General features: G+C 53.0%; 1 protein-coding gene across 5 annotated transcripts in view; it reads right to left on the bottom strand.

Annotated features, from left to right (window-relative positions):
• The window catches only part of RAB11FIP5 (RAB11 family interacting protein 5), a 43,094-nt gene extending 21,584 nt beyond the window's left edge, over positions 1 to 21,510 (bottom strand). Inside the window, exons 1-3 of one of the 5 annotated variants that reach the window (XM_056344691.1) lie at positions 20,963 to 21,510; positions 4,700 to 5,139; positions 2,590 to 3,328 (exon numbers count right to left, since the gene is read on the bottom strand). In XM_056344691.1, the coding sequence (XP_056200666.1) occupies positions 2,590 to 3,328; positions 4,700 to 5,139; positions 20,963 to 21,348 (1,565 nt within the window). In that variant the 5' untranslated portion in view covers positions 21,349 to 21,510. Of the gene's footprint in view, positions 1 to 2,589; positions 3,329 to 4,699; positions 5,140 to 9,036; positions 9,266 to 20,962 lie in introns of those variants that run through there. The other 4 variants (XM_056344707.1, XM_056344720.1, XM_056344716.1 and 1 more) reach the window with 4 other exon arrangements.
• Positions 21,511 to 27,168: the final 5,658 nt, after the last annotated feature.

The following is a 27,168-nucleotide window of genomic DNA, read 5'->3' as shown; positions in this document are numbered from 1 at the left end:
GGAAAGGCCATTTTTGCATCAAATGAGACTTGGTCACCATCTCCCACCACCCAACCTGGGCCGTATGCAAGGACAAATGCTTCTTGTAACATTCCCCAAAGGTGCTCATCTACCACAGTCGCCAAAGCCCCAGATGCTGGGCTTCTCCTTCCCAGCCAGGCACCTCTAGCACTTTACCATCCTCCATTAGAGACTCCTCCTAATGTCTACCTTAAATCTCCCTTGCTACAGTTTAAGCTCATTACTTCTCATTTTCAAATTGCAAGCTGCAATTAAAGCTCATTCAGATGTTTATAAACACCCTAAAAGGGGCCCCCCTGTGAATTTGTTCCCTCCAGCCCATGCTGTTTCAAAGCAATTCCTATTTTTGGGAGAGAAAAACCCAGCCAGAGGAGCTGCTATTGTACAGCTCATCCAAGTTTTTCCTTACAAGACAGCCGTCTGCAGGCAATGTCCTCAGCATGCCACAGCAAACCAAATCTAAGCAAAGCTTAGCTTCAGCTTGAAATTAAAACTGTGAGTACTGAAGTAGATTTAAAAGAAAAAAAAAAAACCCAGAGTGAAAACCCTCTGGGAAAGGAATAAGGCTGGGAATGGGTCCAGCAGCTGTGATTTAAAAAAAGGCAGAGGGTTGTTAGAAACCAGCAGTGTTTAAGGGCACCTCTGTACTCATGATGATTATCTGCTGAGTTGGATGCTACAGGCACTCAGGAGCCAATTTACAGCCAGATCAGACTTCCCTGCCTTGAAGACAGCAGCATCCATCAAGAAGTGGGGCAAGTATGGCTCACACGTTGAGTTGTGATGCATGGCCCATGTCTGCCTCTTTCCTAGAACTGCAAAGCAGCAGGAAACCTGCAGGTTTCTCACCCATTTATCGAGGAAAAAGCTCTAGAGGGAGATGCAGAGGGCATCTCCCATCCCATCACATGTGTACACAGTAGGCTCACAGTACTGCGCTGACTCAGGCAGCTTGTGGAGTCGCTGCCTAATACAGTAGGATTTTTTATGGGTTTATTTTTCATATGGTATCTTTTCTATTCTAGGACTTAAATCAAACAGCGGATTTATTATCACAAAATGAAAAAAAAAACAAAAACCAAAACTAAAAGACCAATCTTGAACGGTAATATTCTGTCCTTCCTCAATCACAGCATTCAGAGACCAGAGTCCTTTAGTCTCATCCAGAAACAAACCTTGTACTGGGATGTGACACCAAATAACTACCGGCGCTTCAAGCCTCCTGGAAAAACACACAGCTCTGCCTGTGTAGCTGGGAACGCTGGCTGTGGGCAGGACCAAGCCTTACCAGCCCTTGTGGCTCCTCTTCCATCCTCGCACCAACAGCACATGCTCCTTTCGAGGGAGCACAGGCTACACAGCACAAGGACTCTGGTCCTTGGGAAGGGGGGTGGCAGCATGTTCTTGCCTCCCCTTGGCCTTAAAAACCACTACAAGCATGACATCATCTGTGGGGTGAGAAAATGAGGACTTTTGGGGCTGCCTCTGTTCTGAAGCCACACTGAGCGGAGTGCTCACCCCCTCACTTACATCTGAGTAGCACTTCAAAAGCAGTTTAACCCGTGTGGAAATCCGGTTAGGTTGAACAAACCATGAGTGCCCTCCTCATTAAAGGAGGCTTAGACTGAATTAAAATCCTTCTGCTTAATAAATTAGGTTAAAGTCAGCCCAGATTAGAAATTCCCTATAATAAATCAACCCTGTAGATTCAACCAGCACTCAACGGCTAGTTATTTTCTCTGGAGGATTTTAACCCTGTTTCCTCCCTTCCACTGAGCAACGATACCACACCGGGCTCTCAGTCAACTTCTGGACCCCCAGCTCAGCTGCTGGAGGCTACAAGGATGGATGCAAGTGACGCACCGTCACGATAAAGCCCACACAGAAACAGCACGAACACCATGTTTTGTGTGCCACAAATACAGTGCTGAGGATTTGGAGGGATGAAATCATCACACAAAGTGAGAACAATTAGAGATTCATAATCAAGAGAAGGGAAAGCTGGGGTGGGATGGGAAGAGGAAAGAGCAGGGCTGGGATCAGTTAGTTCAGAAATGTTAATAATATCCCCAGTTACCAAAGTACTGCACCCCCAGGCCAGACCAGCGACGTAGAGGGGTGGGAAGTTAATAAAAAAAATTGTGATTACATGTCACCATGTCCCACATTCTACACTGAGTGCCAGGGACGCTTTTTTAGCTAATTAAAGGATAACGATCCTTTACTTCAAGGCCACAGAAACACTTGCCATGACCACACTGAGCCTCTGCAGAGGGAAACATCTCCCTCTCCATGAAGGGGATCCCTCCCTTTCCCAAGTGGGAAACAGGGCCTAGGAAGGCAAATGGAGTTGGTTTGTTGGAGAAGCCAGGGGAGGATCCAGGAGTCATCACACTCCCTTTGAGACATTTAAGACCAAGGAAGTACTTCCCCTGCTATCATCTTGTCAGAGCAACAGGGACCGGGTCTCTGCTGATGCTGGAGAGCACTGAATAGCACAGCTGTTGAAGACGGGAGGCTGGGGCAGCTAGTTAACAGCCTAGACTTCAACACACCCGTTTCACTGACCTGGGTTTCTGAGGGGACTCTTTGGGCTCCTTTGAACCAAACCAGCCACCGCTCTTATTCCTCTCATCTCCTCCTGCCATCACGTGGACAGATGAGCCATGGGAGGGTCCCACTTTCTCCCCCTGGCCTTTGCTCCCTGCATCGCTCTTGTTGCCCCCATGGTGGAAGAGGCCGCCCTTTGCTTTCTTGTCTTCCTTCCTCATTTCCTCGGGTTGTTTGTCCTTTGTTGTCTCCGTGGAGAAGACTATGGGCATTGCAGCTTGAGTTGGCTTGTTCTCTAAGCGACTGCTTTCTTCCATCTTGGCTCTGCCCAGATGGTTACTGAGAGTGACGGCTTTTGTGGAGACCTTGAGCTCTTCTTGCAAGGCTAAGCTGGGAGGAGACGGGATAAACCTGGGCTCGTCTCTCTGCGGTGTCCTCTCAAAGTTGCTGACCCCCCAAGGCACCTCGTGGGAGTCAGAATGGAGGGGAGTGAAGCCAAAACCCTCTTCCTGCCGTTTGGGGATGCTGGGCACGGACAGTGGTGCAGAGCTCTGCGGGACAGACATGGGGCTCTTTGGTACAGGCTCGTCACTGTAAACGTGGTTCCCATTGATACAGAGGGAAGACCGGGACACAGGATCATTCTTTGGCTTCAGGCTTTGGATTGCTTTGGGCTCCAGGACTGGGCTGACTTGGGAGACATCATCACTGAATGCTCTCTTGTGGGTCAGTTTTGGAGAGGGCAAGTAGTCTTTCACTGGCGGGAAATAAAACACAAAACAGAGGTGAGGCCATCTGAGTAACAGGCACAGGAACGACAAGCATCATTATCATCTTCTACTTGCAAACACTAAAAAGATCTGTGAAAACATACTGGCTTTCTCCCTCCCAGGCTCTACCAGATTATAATTAAATTACTAGAAATGCAAAGCACAGGTCACAAGTATGTGGCTATACAGGCCACACGATACTCTCCCCAAGCACATCACCTCCCACTGCAGGATCTGGAGAGAAATCTCTGTAAGACGACAAACCCCTTGTCTGAGAGGATCTGAGATCGATAATAAATGCAAGAAACTATCCAGAAGCTACTTAAATGGCTTACACTTCTGTGTGATTTAAGAGTTTGCACTGAATAAAAGACCAGGAGCCCCTGAGCTCTGCTCAGACAGGCCCAACTGCTGCTTTGCGTGATGTAAGCCAGGAGGGTCCAGTGTCTGCTTCTCCCTCCCACTGCCTGACCCTGTGGGTATTGCTAACACTCAGCAGACTTTTGGGGTTACACGGAGAGCTCAGTGAGAAAGACTGCTTGGACTTCAGGTGGTACGCAACTGCTCTCCCCTCCTAGCCAGAAATGCTGTCTCCTTCACCACAACATGGGGATGATGGGGCCAGACCGGTGCCTCCACTCGCTCTCTGGCTGCACATGGGAACGTCACCCAGCAGAAACTGAGAAGCATCACGTGGGCGGCTTCACCAACACGGTGAGAAGCAGCACGTAGCCAGGGACTCCCACCCAATGTGGGAATTTGCTGTCTCCAGCCAATTAAACTATTTAATTATATATTTTGTTTTCAAGAGATGGCAAGAATTAATTCACTACAAGGGCCTTTTTTGTTTGGAAATCGCCGCTCTGCAAGCGCCAAGAGCTCAGATTGCTTTAATCACCAGGAACCGGTCACTGTTTCAGTTTTGCCTCCAAGCCGGAGGCATCTCATTAGACAGCCGGGCAGCAGTGCAGCACAGCAGCAATGGGCTCTGCTTCACCCAGCCCTCTCCCAAGGGCTTATTCCTACGAGTCAGTGTGAGCGACCTGCTTTTAGGGGGTTAAGGAACCCTTGTAGCCCGCAAGCTCGTGATGTGCTGCAGGGAGCACATGCAGCATCAACACTAAGTCAGATTGTTTCTGTACAGGCTCAGCAAGAGATGCAAAATGTTGAACATCTCCCCCCATTCTGGCAAGCACGTTACTGCTAGCACACACAGGGTCTCCAAGGGTTTGTGCAGGATGCTGCTTCTTAGGTAAGCAATTAGTTAACAGATTTGCAAGAAAGCCTCACCAGTCCCTTACAAAGAAAACAAGGAAAAGAAGTCGGGGGGGAAGGAATTAAAACTGTTATCCTCTTACCAGAGCGCTCTGTGGACAGACTGCTGTGTCTGCTCGGGGATTTGGTTACCTCAGGAACATTTGCAGCCAAGCCCAGGCTGGCAGAAGAGATGGTGCTGTCAGATCCCAGGGAGGTGTTGGATTGCGTTAGGGATGACTTGCGCAGCTTGTTCTTGAAGAAGAAGCCCTTGACTCTGGACTTCTTGCCCCCAATGTCGTAGTCATCCTCCATGTCCAGGGCACCCATGCTGCTGGGGATGATGGCAGAGGCTGACTCCAAGTCATATTTCTTCTTGCCTTTTACCTTGTCCTTCAGCTTGCCAAAGGGTGACCGCGGCTTGTCCTTCATGGACAGGTCGAACATGCTGGCTGTGAGGTTGTTGCGCGTAAACTGGATGCTCACCAGGATCTCACCACGCTCCTTCTCCTTCTTCCCAGCCTTGGAGTGTAGCTTGTGCCACCTGGATCCAGAGAGGAAAGAAAAGGAAAGGCCCCTCCGTCATTTCCAAGAGCCACAAGCCAGGAAGACCTCAGGGAGGGTGCTGCTGGGTGGCAGCTAGCATGAGCACCTCAGAAGTCAACTAAGACCTGAGTCAGAGACAGAGGTGTTGCACAGGACTAGATCCCTCCCTGAACTGCAGCAGCTTTGTAAGACCTCTATCTCCATCCCTGTCCTAATACTAAATACTGTCCTTCCACTAAATAACCTGTCAAACGCCATCTCGCTCACCCTGGTGTCAGATACTGCTGTACATTTCAGGGAAAGCTACCGGTGGCCAAATTTTTGTATGGTCAGTTGATACATTGCTGCAAGCCCATGTTTAAAAAAAGACAGTGCTTGCTTGCATTTTAAATATTCAAGAGCCTGTGACTCAGAACAAATCCTTTCAAGTCAGAGACAGTACCGTAATGGCAAAGGCACTCAACAACATTCATTAAAATAACTTTATTCCAGACCTTCCGTGCCTCACCCTAAATAAAGTTGCTGAAGTTTGCCTAGAAATCTTTGCATCAAGTATTTAGAGGATGCTGCATCCTGGTAGCTCTTCATGGGCAGGAGGAGGTGCCATACAGCACTTACACTACCCACCAACCCAACCCTGCTGGATTTTTGGGAGCTATCTGCATTCCCACAGCCGGCCAATGGCAGTCTCTAGCCTGCAGTACAGCTTTGGGATCCGCAACGACCCGATGCGATGGCAGAGGATGCAGCACACCTTTACGTTCATCGCCTTCCCCTCCTCCAAATCCTTCAATTCTGCTGAAATGCCTGTAAAATTTGAGGCAGACAGAGCCTGAGCCAAGGGGGGGAAAGCCATTTACTTTAACGCTCCTCACATCAATTGCCAAAGCCCAGCACCACACCTGTGGGGCTGGTAGAAGATCCCAAAGGAGATACTGGCCATATCCACCAGCACAAAAGCTTCAACTGACTCTGCAGCACATTACTGGGGGATGCTCACCGCTATGAACCCCGTTACGCAGACTCTGCTCCGTAGCTTTGCACATGGAGATGGAGAAGCATGGAAAAAGTCTCCAAAACATTGACTGCACAAGCAGAAAAACCTCACAACCTTCATTTAAGGCCCAATCCTTCCGCAGGGAACAGCCTGAGCACTGGCAGGGTAGAGAACAACCCCTGGAATGCGATGGGAGAGGGGTCTTGCCTCCTGCCAGCTGGAACGTATGGTGGGTGAGAGGACACTAAAGCAAGAGATGTCCAGAGGCACCTTCTAATTCTTCATTTCGCTGTGGTACCAGCTTCAGACAGGGCAGCACAAAACACAGGCCACAAAGGAACCATTTCTTCCCCCAAACTGCTGTCAACCCAGTGGTCCTTTGCTCCCTTCTCCTCCTGGGAGATGCTCCATCTTTCTGCCTCGGTTTCAAGTGCCACTTCCCAGAGCGGCTGCAGCAGGACAAGCGGATCTCTAGCACAGCCACTGCTCCAGCAGCTCTGATCCCTCCCAGACTGAAGTATTAAAATTTCCCTTAACAAGGCACAAGGAAACCTGAAGGTTCAGGACAGACCCTGTTTCTCCATGACATGCTTCATAGGTGGAACACACAGCAATGGAAGGTAGAAAAAATTTCTAAACCTGGATTAACAATTTCCCAATGAATTCTCAGAAAATAAAAACCTCAGCAGTGTTTTACATCCACTTGTAAAGTCAAGTCACTGAAAAGATTAAAAAAAAAAAAAGGGGAAGGAAAATGTGAAGGGATAGAGATGGGTGTGACCATACTGATATCACCAGGGTGAGGATAAAATTTCAACCATGTACTCCAGAAGTTTCTGCATCACTGCTGGGGAAGTTACTGCATCTTGAACGAAGGGAGGAGCTGGAAAGCCTGAAGAGCCTACACCACACCTTGGGAAGGGGGCACAAAACCCCTAATCCCCTGCTGGGGTGCCTGGATAAGTAACACGAGTGCATATCTGAAAGCACCCAGGTCTTTCACCATGCAATTCAGATGCTACCGAAATGCAGGAGGGACAGCACCTGGGACTTTGCTGGGCACAAACACAGTGTTAAATCCCCAGTGAACCCACTCCTAGTTCTACCATTTGCTTATCCCACCCCCATACGATGCCCACTGCAAAATTTTCAGTACTCTGACTTCAGGCTTGAAAATATCTAGGCATGCAGAAAAAAAAACAACGTGAAAAAAAGCAGCATTAACTCCTTACAGCAAGCCAGCAGTGACAGACACCCAAACAGTCTGATCTGCTGCCAGGGAGCAATTAGGGCAGCAGGAGCAGGTGAGTCAGGCAGACACTTCCCGTAGGAGCGCTGGGGAAAAGGCTGCTTGGAACAGGCTGTGGCCACAGCACATCAAATACTATGTTATTCAGTTTGATGCAAGACCTGGAAGAAGTTCAAAAGGGAAGGGCTGCAGCAGCCTGCCAGCTGGGAGAGGAAAGATTTGGGGGCTGAATCATTTAGGGGGCAGGGGAATCTTGCAAGTAGTTTTTTATATCTTACATCATCCCATGGAAAAAATAGAGAGAGAACATCTGGGTGGATTAACATAAGGAAAGGCATGAGCTTCTGAGGATGATAAGATGTAACAGCCTGTAAGAACTCTGCACTAGCTCAGCTCACACAGATATGCTCTCAGCATCTCCTGTCCCATTACTTATAATGTTGCGGTCATTAAAATTAATTTGGGTGCTCGGCAGCACCACCTCAGAAAGAACAATCCTTAAAACCTGATCTGCTTCAAAAAGCGCCTGTTCAAGGAAAAATCTCTGCTTATGCTGGTGCTGGATTAAGTAGCTATTTTAGTTCCCAAGACCTAATCAGCAGTCGGCAAACAGCGGGGACTACACCTCAAACAGGGAACTGAGCTATTTTAGGCTGAGCTCTAGATTTATGGCACAAGAGGAGTGTTTCGAAGGATTAAGTTGTTCCGTGTTGGGTAATTTATTTTTTTTTTATGAATCAGTTCCAGCGGAAACAGGAGATGCAAACACTGCCTCAACTGGGATGCAGCAGGAGAGCAGGATTGGGGTGGGTTTCAAGTCCTAGCCCAGCTAAACACAAACTCCCATGGCATCTTCTCACTATTAACCCCACCCCACACCCCTCAGTTTCCCATGGTTTTTTGTCCACAAGCTGCCCTCAGGGGTAAGCCCTGGGTAGGGGGGTTCTGGATTGGGGCCACCTGAGCCCAGGTCTCAGAGGGAGATGCTTTTATGGGACTTCAAGATACACCTGGAGAAACAAACCAGCTTCTGCCCATACAAACCCTTTTCCAGGCCTGAAATAGCAGCAGTGAGCTTCACAGCTCAGGCTCAGAACAATTGCTCTGAATTTAACTGGGTTATTTTAATCAGACTGTGGAAGAGGTGCTGGCACTGAGGACCATTGTGAGATTGAGGAAGCCAGCCAAGCATGTCCAGCACTGGGGATCCAGGACTGCAAGGACCCACCTTTTTGAGGCGTTTTGGAGGCCTCTCTTGAGCAAGGTGCCACCAGCTTGGGTCCAGCTCCTCGCTACACAGGACATCCAGGACAAGCCACCCACCTCTGGCAACCTGCTCCTCGGGTGCTGTTCTTAGCAAGGTTTGGAGGGGTCACAGTCTGACACAGGCTTTGCTAGTTAAAAAAAACTTAAATTAAACAGGCTGCCAGAGCTGGTGGTGATCGGGAGCAGGATTGCTCCCAGCTCAAGAGACATGATTGGTGCCCGAGTCTGCGCTCCTTTCCTCATTCCCTACAACTGGAAACAGGTCTCCCCCTGAACACGGAGCAGAGGATGAAACCTGCTGCTTCCCAGCCTGCTGATCCCATATCAATGCCCTTCTGCCCCATGGAGAACCGCTGCTTTCCACCTGGCAGCTACCCACTCACCTTCCCTGAAGGTGATGCTTCTGCTGAGACACCTCAGCCCTGGCCACATGGAGAGCCAAGCTTCCTCAGAGACATCTCCAACGTGACATGTCCAGGGAATGCAGCCTGAGCCAGCTTGAAGACACGTGCTGCAAGCTCAGGCAATTAGCTTTTTCTAAAAAAAACTATATTCTTCCCTCGGACGCCCCATGGGTCCAGCACGTCTGTCTGCACCATGCTGGGCACATGTCCCCCCAAAGGCAGAGGGCTTCTCCCAGCATCACCCTAGAATACGCTGCAGCAGGGAAGGGGCAGGCAGGCGCCCTGGGGATCTCTGCAGGGGGAAGGAAGCAGCAAGCCACCCCTGCACACAGGGACAGAAGAGGAAACCTCAAACAGAAAACTCCCCACAGACACCCCAGAAAGGGGAAGCAGCTGGAGTCCTCTGTGAGCTCTTGGGCAGCTCCTGGGAAGTGAGACATGCTCTGGGGGTTTGCAAGCTCACATCCCACTGCTGTAACACTGCTCACAAGCACTGATATATGACAGAGGGCTCCCCAGCCCCCCTTACATGGCTGTGCACACTCATTTAGGTCACCGTGTTGAATCAGCACATCCAAACTGCTTCCAGACAGTTTCAGCAAAACCCTTCCCTGTGCCAAGGCTCCTCTCTCCTCCCACTCGCCTCCACTGAGAGTCAAGAACGGCAAGCCACGCAGCTCGGCTGCCAAAAGGCAGGTTTGGGAGGAAAGGCAGAAAGCGCACGGCATTTATTTTTACATTTGCTGTTGCTGGGATCAATTGGAGCAGCAAGGGAGGCACGGAGAGCAGAACACAAGGCGCTGCTGTATCTCCAGGCCCCATAAAAACACATGCTTTCCCTCATCCTCCAACAGCATCCCATACCAGAAAGCCAGCTAGTGCTGAGCAAAGGGAAAAAACACTCTGGCATGGAAACAAGAGCATAGGAGCTGCTTGTTAAGGAGGCAAAATGACCCCACAGAGGGTGCTAACAGGATGGATTTGCTCGGGGTCAGCACCTGGTTCACACCATCCCCCTTCCTCTGCTCTTTGTCCTCCATTGGGCTGCACATGACTGTTTGTGGGGGGCACAGGGAGCCCCCATTTCTAGAAACCTTGTGTTGGGTATCCAAGCTACAGGGGGAAAATGCTTGGGCAGTATTTCCCTCTCATCAATGAGAAAACTCATTTGGGCTTAAGAGGCACCTGCTCTGCGTGGGCTGCCCAAGCACGTCCCAAGATGGAAAGACATCTGGGATGACCAGGAGGACACAGAGCCAACCCTTAACAGAAAGGCAAAGCTGACCATGATCTGAGGCTTTCTGTCACCTTGTCCCTCCCACATCTCCCTCCTCATCAAGCAACTCCTTCAGCATAAAACCAAGCCCAAACCTGAAGCCCCCAACCCATCAGCAGCTTGGCAGGTTGGCATCTGAAAGCCCTGGGGTGACCCAAGCTCATTTCACTGGTTCAGGATTACTACAGTCGCATGCAACATCACACAGGGGAGGAAGCCCAGTGACACCAGGATGAGACGAGATCAGGTGAGCAGGGCAGCGCAGACAACACAGCTCTTACAGATGCCACACGCACCATCAGGGCACCATCCTGCCCTACTTTCAGGGAAGATGTGGGTCCTTCCAAGGAGGACCACCTTTGCTCTCCTGTGGGTCCGACTGGCATGTCCAAGAGATCCCCATCCACCCTCCAGCTCAGCTGGACCTACCTTGCCTCAATAGACCTGTCCAATGCACCCTGCGTACCTTCAGCAATGGCTCTCCAGTTTCATTCTCAGACTGGTCCCAGCACTTTACTAGCAGTGAGTTCAAGAGAGTTTTCTTGGGTAGCCAAGTCCCTCAGCAACTTGCAGCGTTCACGGATGCATATGGGGAAGGGTGCACAGCTGGAGCGTTTCTAAGAGCATTCCTAGAGTGCTTCAGCCATCAGGTGTTTCCCAAAAGCTTCCCAAAACCACTCAGTGTTGTCAGGGTGGTCGAGGTTCACCTCAAATTGAGCAGAAATGCTCCTCCTGCCCTGCACAACTCAGCCACCTGAGCTGCAGTATGGAGGAAGAGACAGCCCAATGCAGAGCCAAAGCCTCTTCCCCGACTGCACCAGCCTGTTATTTACTGCTGATTCATCCCTGCAACAAGGTCAGCCTGGATTACAAGAGCCCCAAATCTTTAATTAAAGACTGTTTGGGCCCTTACAGTGACAGAGAGGGACAGAGCAAAGAAAAGGCAATCCAAGGGAAGCACAAGTATTGGCAGAAGGGGCACCGCTCCTCCTGGCACGACCCCTTCTTGATGGGCACAGCACCGACAGCAAAGAGGCATCGCAGTGAGACAAGAGCTGAAGCAGCCCTGCAGAAACACGCGCGTCGCATCGGGCCAGGAGGAAGCTCACCTACCCAAGAAAGGAAGCATAGGGTGGAAAACAACCCAACCCTGGGGAATTTTGTGCTTTTTGTCTGGCTTCGTGTTTTTGACTCAGCTTCCCCCGCCAGCACTGGGAAGCTTTTCTGCAGCGTAGGTTCATTTCTGTGTTGGTTTTGGATGGCCTATTTTGTAAGGTGATCCCTGTTAGCTGCTAAAAGCACAGATGGAAAATAAACCCATGCTGATTTCCCTGTGATGGGGAAGAAAGGGCTCAAGCGGCTGAGGTGGGAAGAAGTTCATCTCTCCAAACGTTCCTCTGCAAAGTGCTCAAAACCAAACTCGAACAAACCAACCCCCCACAGCTCGTTAGATAATTCAGCTCACTGCTAACAAAGCAACTCAACCCTGCTCCTCTAATGGGTTCCAGCTTTGACATGACCACTCAGCTGCTCAAGAGGATGCTGGCTAAATGGGATGTCAGAAACTAAGAGCAGGAGCTGTGTGCGGTGAGGGGCACAAGAGAATGTAGCTACGGGCATGGTGCTGGTGCTCCAAGTGATGGATTACCACAGCCAATGGAGCACAGAACAACCGGGAACCCACATGAGAAAATCCCACCACTGACTCACACTTGCCCCAGGACAGAGAAGCCGTCCATGCTCTACCGTATCCTTGCCCTGCTGAAGGGCTCGTCCTACAACTCGCCGGCCAGGAACAGAGATGTTGTCACTCCAGTGGGACTCGACGGCAGGGAACTGTCTGCAAACCTGCAAAGCATGATGAAAACTGGGGAAAAAAACAGCCCTGCTCGTGTCCAGAATTCACTGGCAAGCCTGCTGCAACACCCAGGCTGTGCTAGGGAGCTGCTGCTCCAGGCATGTATCCGGCAGCACCTCCATGCACAAGGTCCATCCCAACAGGGTCCCAAGCATCCTCACTCCTGCATCCCAGATGGACCTGTACCCCACAAGACCCTGGCACCTGGCACCTCCCCTTGGCTATGGAGGGGACTGGGGTGGCCCAGACCTGGGGAGCCCCCCCGACAGGCACTTTTCTTGACCCTGTACCCAGAGGAGACAGAGGATGGCTGCCCAGCCACCCCACTGCCCCCAAATCTGCCCCAATGGCCTCTGTGCCAGCTGGCAGATGCAAGCAGGGGGGTGTGATGGCATGGAGGAGGACAGTTTTAGGAGCAGGGTAGACAACAGGGATGGAAAAGAGCTATCAGCCACCAGGACAGCGCTGGCATGACAACAAGAGCAAATAACTTCATTGCAAATCAATTTAGGCTAAGAAGATCAGAGGTCTTCCCAATTCTAGCACAGGATGGTCGGGTAGGAAGAGGAAAGGAGGGAAGATTTAAAGAGCTGTAAAATGGAGCATGAAACATTTATGAATGGGGATAGCAATAGCAGGAGATGGAAAGTGATCTCTTCAGCTATATTTATCTGCTTACACTCCAGAGCGTCCAAGCTTTGCATCCTATGAGTTGTGAACAAGCCAATAAACCACATTTGTGGTCACTGAATGACCTGAACTGCAAAGGCCAGCAATGCCCAGGCACAGCAAGACTAGGGGATGAGGCCTCCGTGCAAGGATGGGAGAGGAGGCAGTGCTAGTGATCTGCTGACCCAATGCACAAGAAACCAAGAAAAGTTAAAAAAAAACCAAGCCCCAAGCTGACTTTGCAGGATTGCAAAGCACAACAGACACCAAGGAGCTGCTCCGCAGGTTCCCCTGGTGCACTTGCTTCCAGGGAGCTACTTAATGCACAACTTAACGTGCATAGGATGGGCAGGAGAAACATGTTTTTGCTGTAAATCCTCTTCCACTTCCAGCTGGGAAAGAGCATCTTCGGCAGGGCTTGCACGGAGAACCTAATACCTAGAGGCAATGCAAGGCTTGGGAAAGCAGGCTTGTCCTCCAAAGGGGAAATCAACCCCAAGGGCTCCACGCAGCTTAAAATACCAGCTACACCCATTTTGGCAACAGCTCACACATTGATCGTTCATTCACCACATTAACAGATGCTGCAACCTGCTCTCGGGCATGAGTCACACACACACACACAAAAAAAAGGGGGGGGGGCGGCACGGGGGAGAGAAAAAGGGATGAATCTCACACCTTTATCCTCAGTGGACTTGCCAGTGAGGAGACCCACGTGCTGGAAATGCAGAGCTGGGGAGGCCACAGGATGCTGTTCCGGGGATGGGGCTCCCAAACCCCCAGCCTGGGCTGGAAAGGCCGTCCTGCTGGAAAGCCAAACCCTGTGTCCCAGACCAAGCTTCTGATAAAGCAAGTGAATTCCCATGGCAGTTATTTGCACACCTTTGACAAGCACAGGCTCCGACAGGCCCTGGGTCAGAGAGAGAGGTGGCAGCAATGGTTTAAAAGCCATTTTCACCTGACAGACCATGTGTGGAAAGGATGCAAGGTCTTTCCTGGACTCCTCTCATCAAGAAAGCCCTGCTCAGCAGCCGTGCTGAGGCAGCCACCCACACCAGCATGCCTGCAACAGAGCAGACCCAAGCAAGATTTCAACAGGCGGGACGATGCCAGAGCACCTGGAGCCCACAGGGTTACTGGGGTCAAGGAGCCCATTTTCCCATCTTTTCCCTTCATGCAGACACCTACATAAGTGCATTCATGAGCCAGCTACAGTGGACCTGCAAGAATAACCCAGCTGAGACTCTGCCCTGGCAGCAGCCACAGTGCGGACATGCTCTCGACCCCAATAGATGCTCTCCCTCTAGTGACAGTGACAAAGAAGAGGTGTCTCCAGCAGACCCCTGAGTTGTGACACATCGCTCCAAGGGACCATGCTGCTGGCAAGCAGCTTACAGCACCCACAGACGCTCTCCTCTGGGGCAATGCTACAACTAAGCAGATCCCTCCCAAGAACTATGAAGACCATCCCAAAAAAACTCCTCTCTTGCTGCAGATGTTGCCTTTGAGCCACCCAGCTGAGCCCAGTATGATGACACAGCCCGTTGGAGGCTGAGGAGCAGAGCCCACTCAGCCTTCCTGGTCACCAAAGAGGAAGGACTGGCAAGAAATATTAGGCCAGATTCTGTAGGGAAGGGAAGGAATAACCTTGAAAAGATGAACCAAGGTGGTGAGGCTCCTGAAGCACAGTGTGAGCACTAGCTGAACTTGGCACATGCAATAGCACCAGCTCCACCCACATCTAGATCTTTGTACCAACAGGTTTGAGGCATTTTCTGAGCTGGCTGCGGGTTTTTCTGCAGCTGCTAAGAGAAAAAAGGCAGCTGGAGGCAGTTAGGGCTCTGAAGATTAGCGTGAAGCAGAATATGAAGCCTGAATCTGCAGCTTTTTAAGATGATGGAAGGTGATGGGCCAGCACTCTCAGCCACTGACAGCCCAAACCCAACATGCCAAACTTGCAAAGCTGGGATCAACTGCTCCAATATCTTTTAAAAAGCAACAAAAGCCAAGCCTACCTGGAGCAGAACAAAGCAAAGGCCTTAAACCCCTTAAATCAGCATTGGCAACTAGGTGGAAATGGAGGTAACTGGGCAGGTAGGAGCAGAATTAAGCCCTGCTACCATTTCGTAAACAGCAGCATTGCACTGCAGTGCCTTGGCACTCTCCCCTGGGCTCCCAGCTAGGGGCAAACATTTGCCTGGGGCAAGCTGGCCACCAAGGAGCCTATCCCAAGACCTGGCTGCCTCCAGTCCAGCCTTGCCTCCAGCAGCGCAGAGAGCATTTTGACCTGATTTTTGGCAGGACTAACCCTCTCCCCTCCAAGCTTGGTAGTGTTTCAACACAGCAGGGCGTTTCCTGGCTTGGCCAAGACACAACAACACAACAACCGCTCAGAGCTGCCTTTCCAGCCCCCAAACAAGGATTTCATCATAGCCCAGGGCGTCCAAGGAGCTCACTACTGTCTAGGCCACCCTGAAGACCTTCACCAGCCTCGCTGGGCACCTCTGATCACAGCCCCTGGAGATGAGGGCTCTGTTTGCCCTTGTATTAAATTTTTCCATCCCCAAACTGTCACAGAGCAGCTATTTCCTGTCCACCCTGCTGCAAGGTCTCTTCCTCTCCTAGGCTTAAGGACAGAAGTGCAGAGGACACGCTGCAGCGACATGACCTCGGCTCTTGCCTGACAGGGAGCAGAAAGTGAGCTCTGACCCTGGGTGTGAGTATCTCCCCTAGGAGATGCAGCCAGGAGCCAAGGCCGTGGTGGGAATGGCAATGAGCACAAACCGCCGCATCCGAGATGCCACAGCCAAGAGCCCACAGGCCACAGCACGTGTTCTGCTGCTAATGATCTCCACTGATTTTAATTTAACAAGGGAGGGCAATGGCCACAAGCATGCCACGTGCTGACAGCGGTTCAGAGGGGCTGGCGGAGGAGATGAAAGCAGGTCTGCACCCAGGGGAAACACAATGACAATGCTGCAGAAAGCATGTGACCCACCTGCTCTCGCCACAGCAAGGAGGGGACATGATGGGTACAACCAGAAAGGGGAAGGGAAAAGTGCCTGGCACGGGGCTTCGCTCAGGAAGGACCAACAGACAGTGAGGGAGCCCTGGCAGGGATTGGAGGACTGTCCCTTGGCCCTGAGGGTGCTTCTCACCCCTCCAAGGTCCCAGCACCCCTTTGCTGCTGAACAAATGGGCAGCATGCATCATTGCACAATGATGTGACCTTCCGGAGGGCTTCTCAATCACCCTGGGGCCAAAGCAAATTCAGAGCAACATCCTCTTGAGCCGCCTACATCTCAGCCCGTTCCTTCCCCCAGCCATGCTGCTTCTCCCTCCTCATGCCAAGTCACGAAGCCACAGGCAGTGAGGGGCTGATGAGCTCCTCCTCCGTGACATCTTCCCCCCAAGCCCAAGGAAATCCCCATCCCTTTTCCACCAAGCCTTGCCCCAGAACTGAGCTCCATCAAGACATGGAGAAGAGAAGCCCCCAGTGGCCTCAAGAAAAGTTTTTTCAGCTAGAAAAGTTCAGCACCCAGAGGAAAGGTTTTGTACCCCAAGTAGCTTCTTTGCTGATGGACAGCAAGGACAGCATCTTATTGCCGCTGCCCAAACCCCTCCAAGCAACCAGCTGCTCCACAGCTGAGGAGGGACAGGAATGAGGAAAGGGGACTGCAGCAGGGAGGACTCTGGGGAATTTGGAGCTGAGCTAATTTTGCACAGGTAACAACTCCACAAGACAAGTTCCCTGTTGCAGACACCAAAGGCCACTCGCTGCCATTGCTCCCTGTCCAAGGCAGCAGCCAGCAAGCAACTGCAAGTCACTGCAGGAGAACACCAGAGCCAGGAATTACAACTCCTTTGCTACACTTACTGCCCTCTTACCCACAGGATCCCAGTCATGCAAAGCCCTGAATTTTGCTCTCCAGAGCTCTGGCAGCCCAGCATTTACACAAGTCAGCAGAGCTTCACCCTGGGAAGCTCACGGCTTTAACCTTTCCTATTTGCAAGGGCCTGTGAGGTCCTAGAGAAAGAAGCCAAACAAATACGGTATTTCAAAGGGGGAGGAAAGGGAGTAATGACAGTTAGGGTTTTTCTCTACCCAGCCCAGGAAACCTTGGATGCCCACTGTCCCTCCACACCACCAGCCTCACAGCCCACGGAGCAAACTCAAGGCCCTTTTGGGTCCAAGGTCCAATCATGCAGGCGTTACTGTGCACCTTCTGTCCCCTGCAATGCTGAGCTCCCACCACGCCACCCACATAAGGGATGCTACAACATTGGCCAAGGGGAAAACACAGCCTGATGGGTGTTGGATTGAAGCTCTTGTCTGGCTGCAGCTGGAGGCATTTCCACCCTTCCCAGATGCTCTGTTGATGGGGGCGGATGCGGAGGTAATGCTCCCTGGTCCACAGGGAGGGCAGGATGAGTCCCCACAGGGGACTGCAACAGCATTTCCTGGATGTCAGGAAGCAGAAGCGATAGCTGCCTTGTAAGTACAGGAAAAAAAACCCTCTTCTGCTAGGCTGAGCCCTTGTTTCAGAGGCACCGACTACCCCACCAAACAACCGTATCTCCCTGAGTGCCTGTGCTGAGCTGACAGCGCTCAAGGACCCACCACCAGACTGCTAGTCAGCCATAGTGATGGTCACCATGCCAGTATGCAAGCACTTTACTGCATGGTCTCATCCTGCAGACAGCGCTGGGCCTTGGGGTCCCAAAAAACAAGGCAGGACAGACAGTTGCGGGGACCAGGTCATGGGAGGGAAAGGTGAGGACCAGGAGCATCCTGCCCGGGCAGGGCCGCAGCACAGGGTTTTTCTGATACAGAAAGGTACTGCATCCAGAGATGCACATCAGGCTCAGCAGGGCAGCAAAAGGCATAGGTGAAAAATAAAAGCACTACACAGCTCAAGTAGAAAGGGAGAAATGATGGCTAGCACTGTTGCTTTGCTTGCCAATCCCAAGCCTTGGAGCTAGCTACGCGTGGGACAAGCCTTGGGATGCCTGAAAAGGCCACGAGAGCTCTCAGGCTGCTCTTGTGTAACTCCAAGAGTTGATTTTCTCCCAGGCAAAACACTGAAATGACTGAGACATTCAGCTCAACAAGGCAGCTCATAAACACCCCCAGACACCGGCTCATGGCTCATTCCTGAAGAAGAGTCCAAGTTTGACGGAACATTTTCCATTGAGCTGAAAACAAGTATAAAAATCATCACTGGTAAAGTTTCCGTCCAACAAAAATCAGCAGGAAAATGAGAGCAAGGTCAACACGCTGACAATTAAAGCCTTTTTTTAAGCCAGGTCCCATTCCAACTGGCAGCAGTTTCATGCCCAGAAACAAGTACTGTAGATGGGGTCCTAAAATCAGCGTATGGTGGAGACTCAAGTCATACGTCCCTCGCTCATGGGTTATCTCCACTGCACAGGCATGGGTGTGCTCTGCAGTGCAACCCTAGAGCGGGGGGAGCCTCTGTGTGTTTGTTCTGCTATTTTTTAATCTGAGACTAAAATTTCCTCCTAAACAAGGTTGCTTACAGTGGGACTGAACCAGACATTAGAAGCTGGTTGGAAGCTTACATGGCCCACAGTCAGACGCCCAGGGCTTCCCCCAACTCTTCTCCTACCTGGCTGGACAAGCTCCAGCACTTGGGACTTCCCTCAAAAAAAAAAAAAAAGCGCAGCCCTTTCCACACTGCTGACCTGCCACCCACCCTCGAGACACCTTCCAGCTCAGGGGTTCGAGCAAATGGAGATGCTCAGGGTGCGAGCTCTCTGTCATGTTTTCTGTGCTCACTTCCATCATCAGGGGCCATGGGCGAAGATAAAGAGCCTTAAAAGCTCTTGCAATCCTCAGCAGTGCAAGGGGAAGTTAATTTTCTCTATGCAAGCAAAGCTACAGGAAGGGAGGGAGGCAGACAGCAAGAAGCATGGGGATCTCCTGCCTTGCAGCCCAGATCCCCTCCTAGGGCTGCAGTAACAGTTCCGCGGGGGTGACTGGTGGCCATGACAGGCAGCACGGAGTCCAGCCACGCTGGACATTGCACCCATGGGATTAACAGCCCCTGAGACTGAGACCTTTGAGACAAGACCGTGAGTTCAGCCTCCTGAAACCTTTGCTGGACTGTCACAGGACCCCCTGCTTTGCACATCTTTGTAAACTTCTGCTAACAGGAGCATGGCTTGCCCTGGCTCCCAGCGCAGGGCTCACTACCCAAACCACGAAGAGGATGGAAAGTTATTTCACATGCTCCTGTGCCAAAACAACACATCTCTCTCAGAGCACCCGAAAGGCCATGGATCGGCATGCTCGCTCTGAAGTCTGTGCACGATGCTGGTTTGAATTAGGCCTGAAGAATTCAGATCCAGCTACTCCAACACCGCCCATTCTCCAGGCAGCACTAATAAAAGCAAAATAAACGCTGGGGGGGAAACACTCAGACACCAACTCTGGGGTTAGTCACTCTTCCTCTGTGCCCATGCTCCCATTTTAGGGCAAGCTGCAGTCTCAACGGGCTGCAGATGCAAATGAACCGCATTTCTCCACAGGAAAAGTTTTTCCAGCCCCTTTTCACGCTAATCCTGCTCCCCAGGAGCAAGGCTGCGCCATCTGCCAAGCCCTGGTGCTCCCTCCACCGCCTCCCCAGCCATGCCCTGGGTAGGAGGGTGAGGGAGGCTTCTCTCCAAGTCTGCAGCTTCAGGCAGCAAGCCAGCCGAATTCCTGGGGTCCTGGGAGCCAGTGAGCAATGGGGATGCTCCCAGAGGCATGCAGCAGCCTGGCCAGGTCAGCATGGAGCAAAACTCAAAAAATTTCTTCCCTAAAGGAATTTCATCTGCATTCCTATGTTTCTCTGTTTGGCAAAGGCTAGAAAACATTATTATTGTTTTAAATCCTTCTGGAGAAAGAAGGAAGAACAGCAATTCCCACATGGGCAGGGATCTATGCTGGAGACAACACAGGGCTGGTGTTCGGTCCCCCAAACTGGGGGACCCTCCTGCAGCAGCACCACAACAAACCAGGTCACACAGACAGTCCCACCGAGCTGGTGGGGCCACCGCAGCCATCAGAAGGACAAATGACCACTTACATCTGTGCCACTGCCTCCCAGGAGTGACAGATCCCAGGGGGACTCTCCCGGGATGCAGAGGAACCTCGCAACATTCTGTCCCCGGGGACCCCCTGCCCAGGGGGAGGAAGGATCCTGTGATGCCTTGCCCTGCATGACTCCCTTCCAGGGGGGGAAAGTGGGACCCTAAGACAGCTCATCATCCACAACACCCTTCCTGGAACACCTGTGACATCCTGCCCTCCACGATGTCCTTCCTGTGATATCCTGTATCGTGCAATACCCTTCCTGGGTCATACCTGCACCCCATCCTCTGTGACACCTTTCCCAGGGCACTCACAGATCCCATGATTCCCTGTCTCCCGTGACACCTTTCTGAGTGCACACACAGCCCCCGTGATAGTGCACAACCTCCTGCAAAGCCCTCCCTGGAGCACACCTGGACCTCGCGACACCCTGCTCCCTGCAACATCCTCCCTAAGGTGTCCATGGATCCTGTGATGCCTTACCTCCCACAACGCCCTTCCCAGGTATGCATGGACCCTACCTCCTGCAGTGCCCTTCCTGGGGCACGAGTAGTTGCCACAATTCCCTGTCCCCAGCAACACCGTTCTTGGGGCATGCAGGGACCCCGTGACACCCTACATCCCACAAAGCCCTTTCCTGGGACATGCACAGACCTCACCACACCCTGTCTCCTGCAATGCCCTTCCTATGGCATGCAGGGACTCCGTGACACCCACCTTGGGGCACAGAGAGGCTGCATGACACCCCATGCACTGTGATGCCCTTCCTGGGGCTCACATGGAGCCATGATGCCCATCCCAGGGCACACAGGGACTCTGTGAAGCCCAACCCTGGGGCACGCAGGGACCCCATGATGCCCCATCCACTGCGATGCCTTTCCTGGGGCTCACATGGATGTGTGATGCCCAACCCTGGGGCACACAGGGCCCCTGTGACGCCCACCCCGGAGGCCTCCCCTGCCCTGCTCCCATGGGTGCCAGGCAATGCCCAGCAGGACCCACTCACCGCTCCTCGGGCGCGCGGCCCTGCTGCAGGGCAGGCTCCAGGGGCACCAGGGCCTGGCCCAGGAAGCGGTCCATGCCCACCAGGGCCCGGTGCATGACGGTGAGTACCAGGCCACCGCGGGCCAGGCCCGCCGGGGCACCCAGCTCGGGGGGCAGCTCGAAGGCGCACTCCTCCCGCCATTCGGGGTTGCCGGTGCTCTTCTCGGCCACCGAGGTGCTGTACTTCTCGCGGCCCAGCTGGATGATGGTGTAGGCGTCGCTGGTGCCCGGCTTGCCGCCGCCCTTGCACCGCAGCCCGCGGGCCCGCACCACCGTCACCTGGACATGGGTGGGCTGCCAGGCCGGAGACTGCTCAGCGGGAAGCGCGGCCGCCCGCAGCAGCGCCATAGCGGGAACACTGAGGAGACACCAGGCCGGACAGAACTGGGCGGAACCGGATAGAACCTGGCGGAACCGGACCGGGCCGGGCCGGGCCAGGCCTCGCTCCGCTGCCGCAGCCGGGCCGCAGCGCGAGCGCCACCGGCCGCCCCGCCCCGTCCTAAGCCACGCCCTCGTTCTAAGCCACGCCCATACTACCGCCCAGACTCCGCCTCCGTAACGCCAAACCACGCCTCTGATGTCAGCCACGCCCCCATCCAAGCCCGCCTCTGTACCGCCCAAGCCACGCCCCCGCTCTAACCCACGCCTCCTCCCCGCCGCACCGGAGGGAGGGGCGGAGGCGCGTGCAGAGGGCGGGCTACCGGGGGGGCGTGCACCGAGGGGGAAAGGTCACGGGCCGGGGGTCGTGCTTTGCAGGGGGCGTGCAGCAGGAGGGAGGGGCAACGGAGTGGTGCAACTGGGGGGGACGTGCAACGGGAGGGGCGTGCACCGGGCGTGCACTGGGAGGGAATGTGCCGGGGGGAGGGGCGTGCTTTGCAGCGAGCGTGCACCGGGGCGGGACGTGCAACGAGCAGGGTGTGTGCGCCGGGCGTGCACCGGGCGTGCAGCGTAGGGGCGTGCACCGCAGAGTGCGCGGGCTGTGTACCGTGCGGCACACGCAGGAGGCTGGGGCCACCGCAAAGCCACGATAGGGCACCCAGAGTGTCGCGACTAGGGGGGCCACGTGTGTGTGCCCCGACATCCGGCTGCACCCACCCCAGCCCCCACCGGGTGCTCCTGCAAGTGGCGTTTCTCGTGCCCTCCCCGGTTACCCTGCCCCAAGATATGCGTGTGCACCTGCACGTGCATGCGTGTGCAAGCATATGTGCATGCAAGCGCAAGTGTGAGCATGCGTCCATATACGTACAAGTGTGTGCATGCGTGTCCATGCATGTGCGTCCATGCATGTGCATGCACTTGTATGCACATGCATGTGCGTCCATGCATGTGCATGCACTTGCATGCATGTGCAAGCAGGAGCGTGGGGCTGTGCATGTGCAAGTGTATGCATGCCTGGCCATGTGTGGGCAAGCCTGTGCATGCGTGCACGTGCAAGTGCGTGTATGCATGTGTGAACGTGAGCATGCCCCCTGCCAGGGGCTTTGCAGAGCACCCCCATCACCCACAGTTTGCAGGATGCTTCGCCCTGGAGTGTGTGCACATGGGAGCAGATTGCCAGCGTTCCCACGGGATTATTGGGGGATGATGGTTGGCAACAAGCCGCATACAACCTTCCCCCTGCCCCAGCTTTGTGGAAATAAACAAATAAATAAATGAATAAATAAATATTCAGCAGCATTTCCCACACAGCAGCCCGATGGGGGTACAGCAGCGGCCCCAACAGGGCCCCAACCCTAATAAGCAATTAAAACTCTCTCCGCTGACCCTAATGACTTGCACGGCCAGAGCCCGTATTCCCTGGCCCCTCAAGCAAGGTCACACCAAGAAGCCGTGCCAGGGCTCACTGTGCTCGGTGCCAGCATTTTGGGTGCTCACGGCTGGGCTGTGCCAGGGCGACCTGGGCCCTGGGGCTTTGATGCCGTCGCGATAAGGGCCGTCCGGGGCCACCTGGGTTAAGAGACCAGGTCTGCCTGCCCTGCTCTATCGCTCCCATCTCCGGCATCAAACAAGCCATGTGGGTTTGAGTTTGGCCTCCTTCTGCTTCGCGTCCCCTCGCCAGGGGCCGGTGCCTGCCCGTTCCGCTCGGCCGCAGGGACACGGGGTGCCCCCACCGCATTGCATGGCTGTGATGGTCCCCTCGGGATTTGCAGCAGCCCCTCTCTTTGCTCTCAGGGCTTTGCACTGCTCCTGCTCACCCCAAACAGCTGCGAACAAGACCAAAGCCGCTGAGAGCAGGAAGAGCCGCGTTCTGCCCCAAAAAACCTCCAAGCAAATGCATAAACTGGGGGGAAATGTTTTTTTCCATATTTTTTCCAGTGGGATGCACTACCCCAGCCATATTCAAATCTTGTATTAAAATATACTTCATATAGGAATAAAAAACTACACAGGGAATATCTTATCGCCCCCAAGACGAACCAAAATCCAATTATCCATCCAGTCCAGCACATGGCCCCACTCTGCCGGCCGCCTCTTATCCCTCCTCAGCATCTGCTTTATATTTTGCCTTCTTTTGATTGTTTTTCACCTTTTTTTTTTTTTTTTTGCTTTCTGATTATCTCTCCTGCACTGCATCTCCTCCTCTCCACCACTTTCCATCCTTGCCTCCATAACTGGGGGGTCTTTTTTCTGTCTCACTTCACCTCCCTGCCCTGCTCCGCTTCCCAGGTCTTACTTACACATCTCTCTGATTTTACCACCACCTTTGCATTTGAGGCATAAAGAGCTTTTTTAATTACCCCTGAAATCAATGATATTTTTATTATTACTATTATTCTCCTCTTGAATCGTGGAGAAAACGGGTTAGTGGTGGCGCGGGGCTGTGTGGCTGCCTTCTGGGCACCCTTCACACCGTCCTTGCTGAGCCTGGGCTGGGTCCAATTTTGCTTTAACTTTTGCTTCAACTTTAAGCTTTGCTTTAATTTTTGCTTTGAATTTAATTTTTGCTTCAACTTTAATCTTTGCTTCGAATTTCATTTTTGGTTCAATTTTAGTTTTTGCTTCCGATTGAATTTTTGCTTCAACTTTAATATCTCCTTTATTTTTTTCTTTAACTTTAATTCTTGCTTAACTTTGATTTTTGCTTTTTCCTCCTCCATGGCAGCCATGCATCTGCCCCAGCTCACCCCCATGCTCCCCTAAATACCGTTGCAATGGCATCCTGGAACAGGGCTCTCACCTAACCCAGCTGCCTTGCCAGTGAGGAGCTGGAAAATGATGCTAATTGCGTATTTTTGCTTTCCCCCCCCCCCATTTTTGGTGCAAAATGCCACTCCCTATTGTGGTGTTCCAGCAGCACCCGGTGCTGTTCACTCCCAGGAGCTTCCCATTGGAGCTGATCCTTTCCTCCTTGGGGATAGGAAATGCTCCTCGGGTTTGCAAAAAAATTGCATTTCTGCAAGAGTGAAGCCAAATGCTGCTGGAAGGTCACAGGGGCTGCACAATGGGATGCATGCCTGGTGGGGATGGTGAGCCAGGGTGGCAGTGGGTGCTGTGCTCTTCTCCCCTGGGGCTCGTTTGCTGTTTGTGCTCATTTTACTATGGGTGCTGAGACCCAAGGTCGGGAGTAACTGCACCACCACCTGCACAAACAGCCGTGGGATTAAAGGGATGAAGGATGAGCCAGAGGTGGGGGTGCATCACCCCACATCTCTGTGCCAGTGATGCACAACCCTGCAAATAATTATTCATGCCACCCTCAAAATGTCACCCAAACATCCCCCGCTTTGGGGAACCAGGTCTGACAGCAGCCCCCAAAAGTCTGCACACTCTGATTTTTTGGGGGGACAAGCTGCAAAATGCTCCCTGAAAACAGATTGCAAAAGGGATGTCGGGTCCAGGCCGGCAATTTCCCACTGCAAAATCCTGGCTGGCAGCGCAGGGATGCCCGGGAATGGAGGGAGGGAGAGGCGGGGGGGGGGGGGGGGGGGGGGGGGGGGGGGGGCGGGGAGGCGGGGGGGGGGGGCTGGAGCCAAGACAAATAAAGAGTTCAAATGGGAAACGATTAAAACTAAACTAAACTAAAATAAATCGAAAGCGGGGGAGATAAGACGCGGGCGCCCTTGCTGCCTATTTAACATTCATTGGATTGAATAATCAGGCCTCATTATCTCAAATTGTCTGCATATTTGCCCTCAAAATGCTAATTTGAAAGTTGGCTGCAAGCGCCGTCTGCCTATTTTGACTAAATATTATTTTGCTTTATTGTGCGTTGTTTGTAGCTCCGGGGGCATTTCCCCTTGCAAACTGAAAGGGAAATCGGAAAAAAAAAAAAAAAAAAAACAGGCAAAAAAGAAGAAAAAAAGCTCCCCACATTTATCAAAAGCTGGCCGGGGAGCAGAGCGGCGCCCTGTTTTGCGTAGAAATGGCATTTTTAGGCCTTCCAGTAAAATTAGAGGCGTTATCAGTTTCTTTTCGGCGATGGACAGTTTATCATTCATCTCAGGAAGGAAAATAGGAGAAATAATTTGCTTTTATTCTGATTGTTTGGTGGAGCACGGAGGGATGGAGGCTGCTGCTCCCCACGGGTCCCCTCCTCCCCTTTCCCCTTCTCCTTGCCCCCTTTGCCCCCATCTCCGCTTCGGGGGGCAAAAATCAAAGCTCGGGGCTTTATCCATCAGATCCGGCACAGAAAATCAACTGCCGGCTCCATTTGATCTCCAGGCAGGATTCAGAGCATCAATCTCTTTATGTTATTACCCTTTTGAAAAGTCAATCAATAGATAATAAGGTGGGAATAAAGGCCAGGAGTTAAACCCCCCCATTCACGGCCAAGGATTAGGGTTATTGAAGGGCAATTGCTTCAAAATCGTTTCAATCCGGCGTTAGCGATGCCGCGATTCACTCGCTGGCTTACCCACAAGGCTGCCAGCCGCCCCCAAATGACACATTTCTCATGCAGACCCCCGGCTGCCCCCCCCCAAGCTGTTTGCACAGCAAACTGCAATTGTATGGGAGATTAGCAGGGCTTTGCAGGGCTGGGGGGGAGGCCAGCGCGCCTTGTTGACAAATAAAGGTGGAAATCCGTCGCCATCAATTCCGCGGGTGCCTCTGGATTTGGCAATGACACTGCTTTTGACTTTCCCGGCTGGGCAGATGGATGCGGGGGGGTCATGGCTCACTCCCAGATTTTGGGGGCAGATGGTGGTGTAAAAAGGGGGGGATCTGCAGAGGTGCTGGTGACACTGGGGATGCTGCAACCCCCCCTGCGCCAGGTTCCATCCTGGAGAAGAGATGCTTGGCCCCACCGCCCCAAATCCAGCGTGTGGAGAAGGACAAACTTCGACGTCCCTGTCGCTGCCACTCGATGCCGTCCCTTGGGATGGTGGGGACAGGCACAGCCTCATGGTGCCCCAGGGATGTGCCCCTTTAGGGTTGATTTATAGGGTCTTGGGGCCAGTTGCAGCCCACGTGTTCTGGTTAGCAGTGGGCTGAATTTTGGCCGGTTTGCCTCGGGATCGGCCAACAAGGGGGATGCAGCGGATGGAGCCACCCCCACAGAGTTACCATCACCTGGCTGAGGTCACGTGGCTTGGATCGAGCTCCAGGGTGGATCCGAGCCCCCAGGAACACCGGTGCTGTGGGGCACAGCAGGGCAGTGATGCTGTCCTTGGTCTGCCCTTGGCTCACTTGCACGCGTGGCAGGACTGTGCTTGGCTCAGAGATGGTCCTTGTCACCACCCAAAAGCTCAGCCAGAGCTGCGTGGCCACTGGTGGCACCCGTGTGTGGAGAGAAGACAGGTTGTCACCCTCAACCGGGACACCCTTTATCCACACAGTGTCTTGGGAGAAACCTCCTGGCCCTGGGATGTGACGGCCCTAGTGTGTCCCAGCCTGCTTTGTCCCACCCACGTGTCCCATTCCAGTGTGTCCCAACCGGAGTGTCCCTTCCTGGTGTCTCCCACTCTGGTGTGTCCCAGCCTGATGCCTCAGCCCGGTGTGTCCCATGCTGATGTGCCCCCCCAGTGTGTCCCAATCCCTGTGTCCTTTTCTGGTGTCTACCACCCTTGTGTGTCACATCCTGATGTCCCACCCTGGTGTGTCCCAACCCCAGTGTCCCTTCCCAGTGTCTCCCACCCTGGTGTGTCCCATCCCAATATGTCCCAGCCCTGGTCTGTCCCAAGCCCACTGTGCTATCCTGGTGTGTCCCACCCTGGTGTGTCCCATCCC

This window comes from Falco biarmicus, chromosome 1 (genome assembly GCF_023638135.1).
Source record: "Falco biarmicus isolate bFalBia1 chromosome 1, bFalBia1.pri, whole genome shotgun sequence".
Lineage (NCBI taxonomy): Eukaryota > Metazoa > Chordata > Aves > Falconiformes > Falconidae > Falco > Falco biarmicus.
The sequence above is the reverse complement of the archived record's forward strand: the minus strand, read 5'-3'. Positions and strand labels throughout refer to the sequence as shown.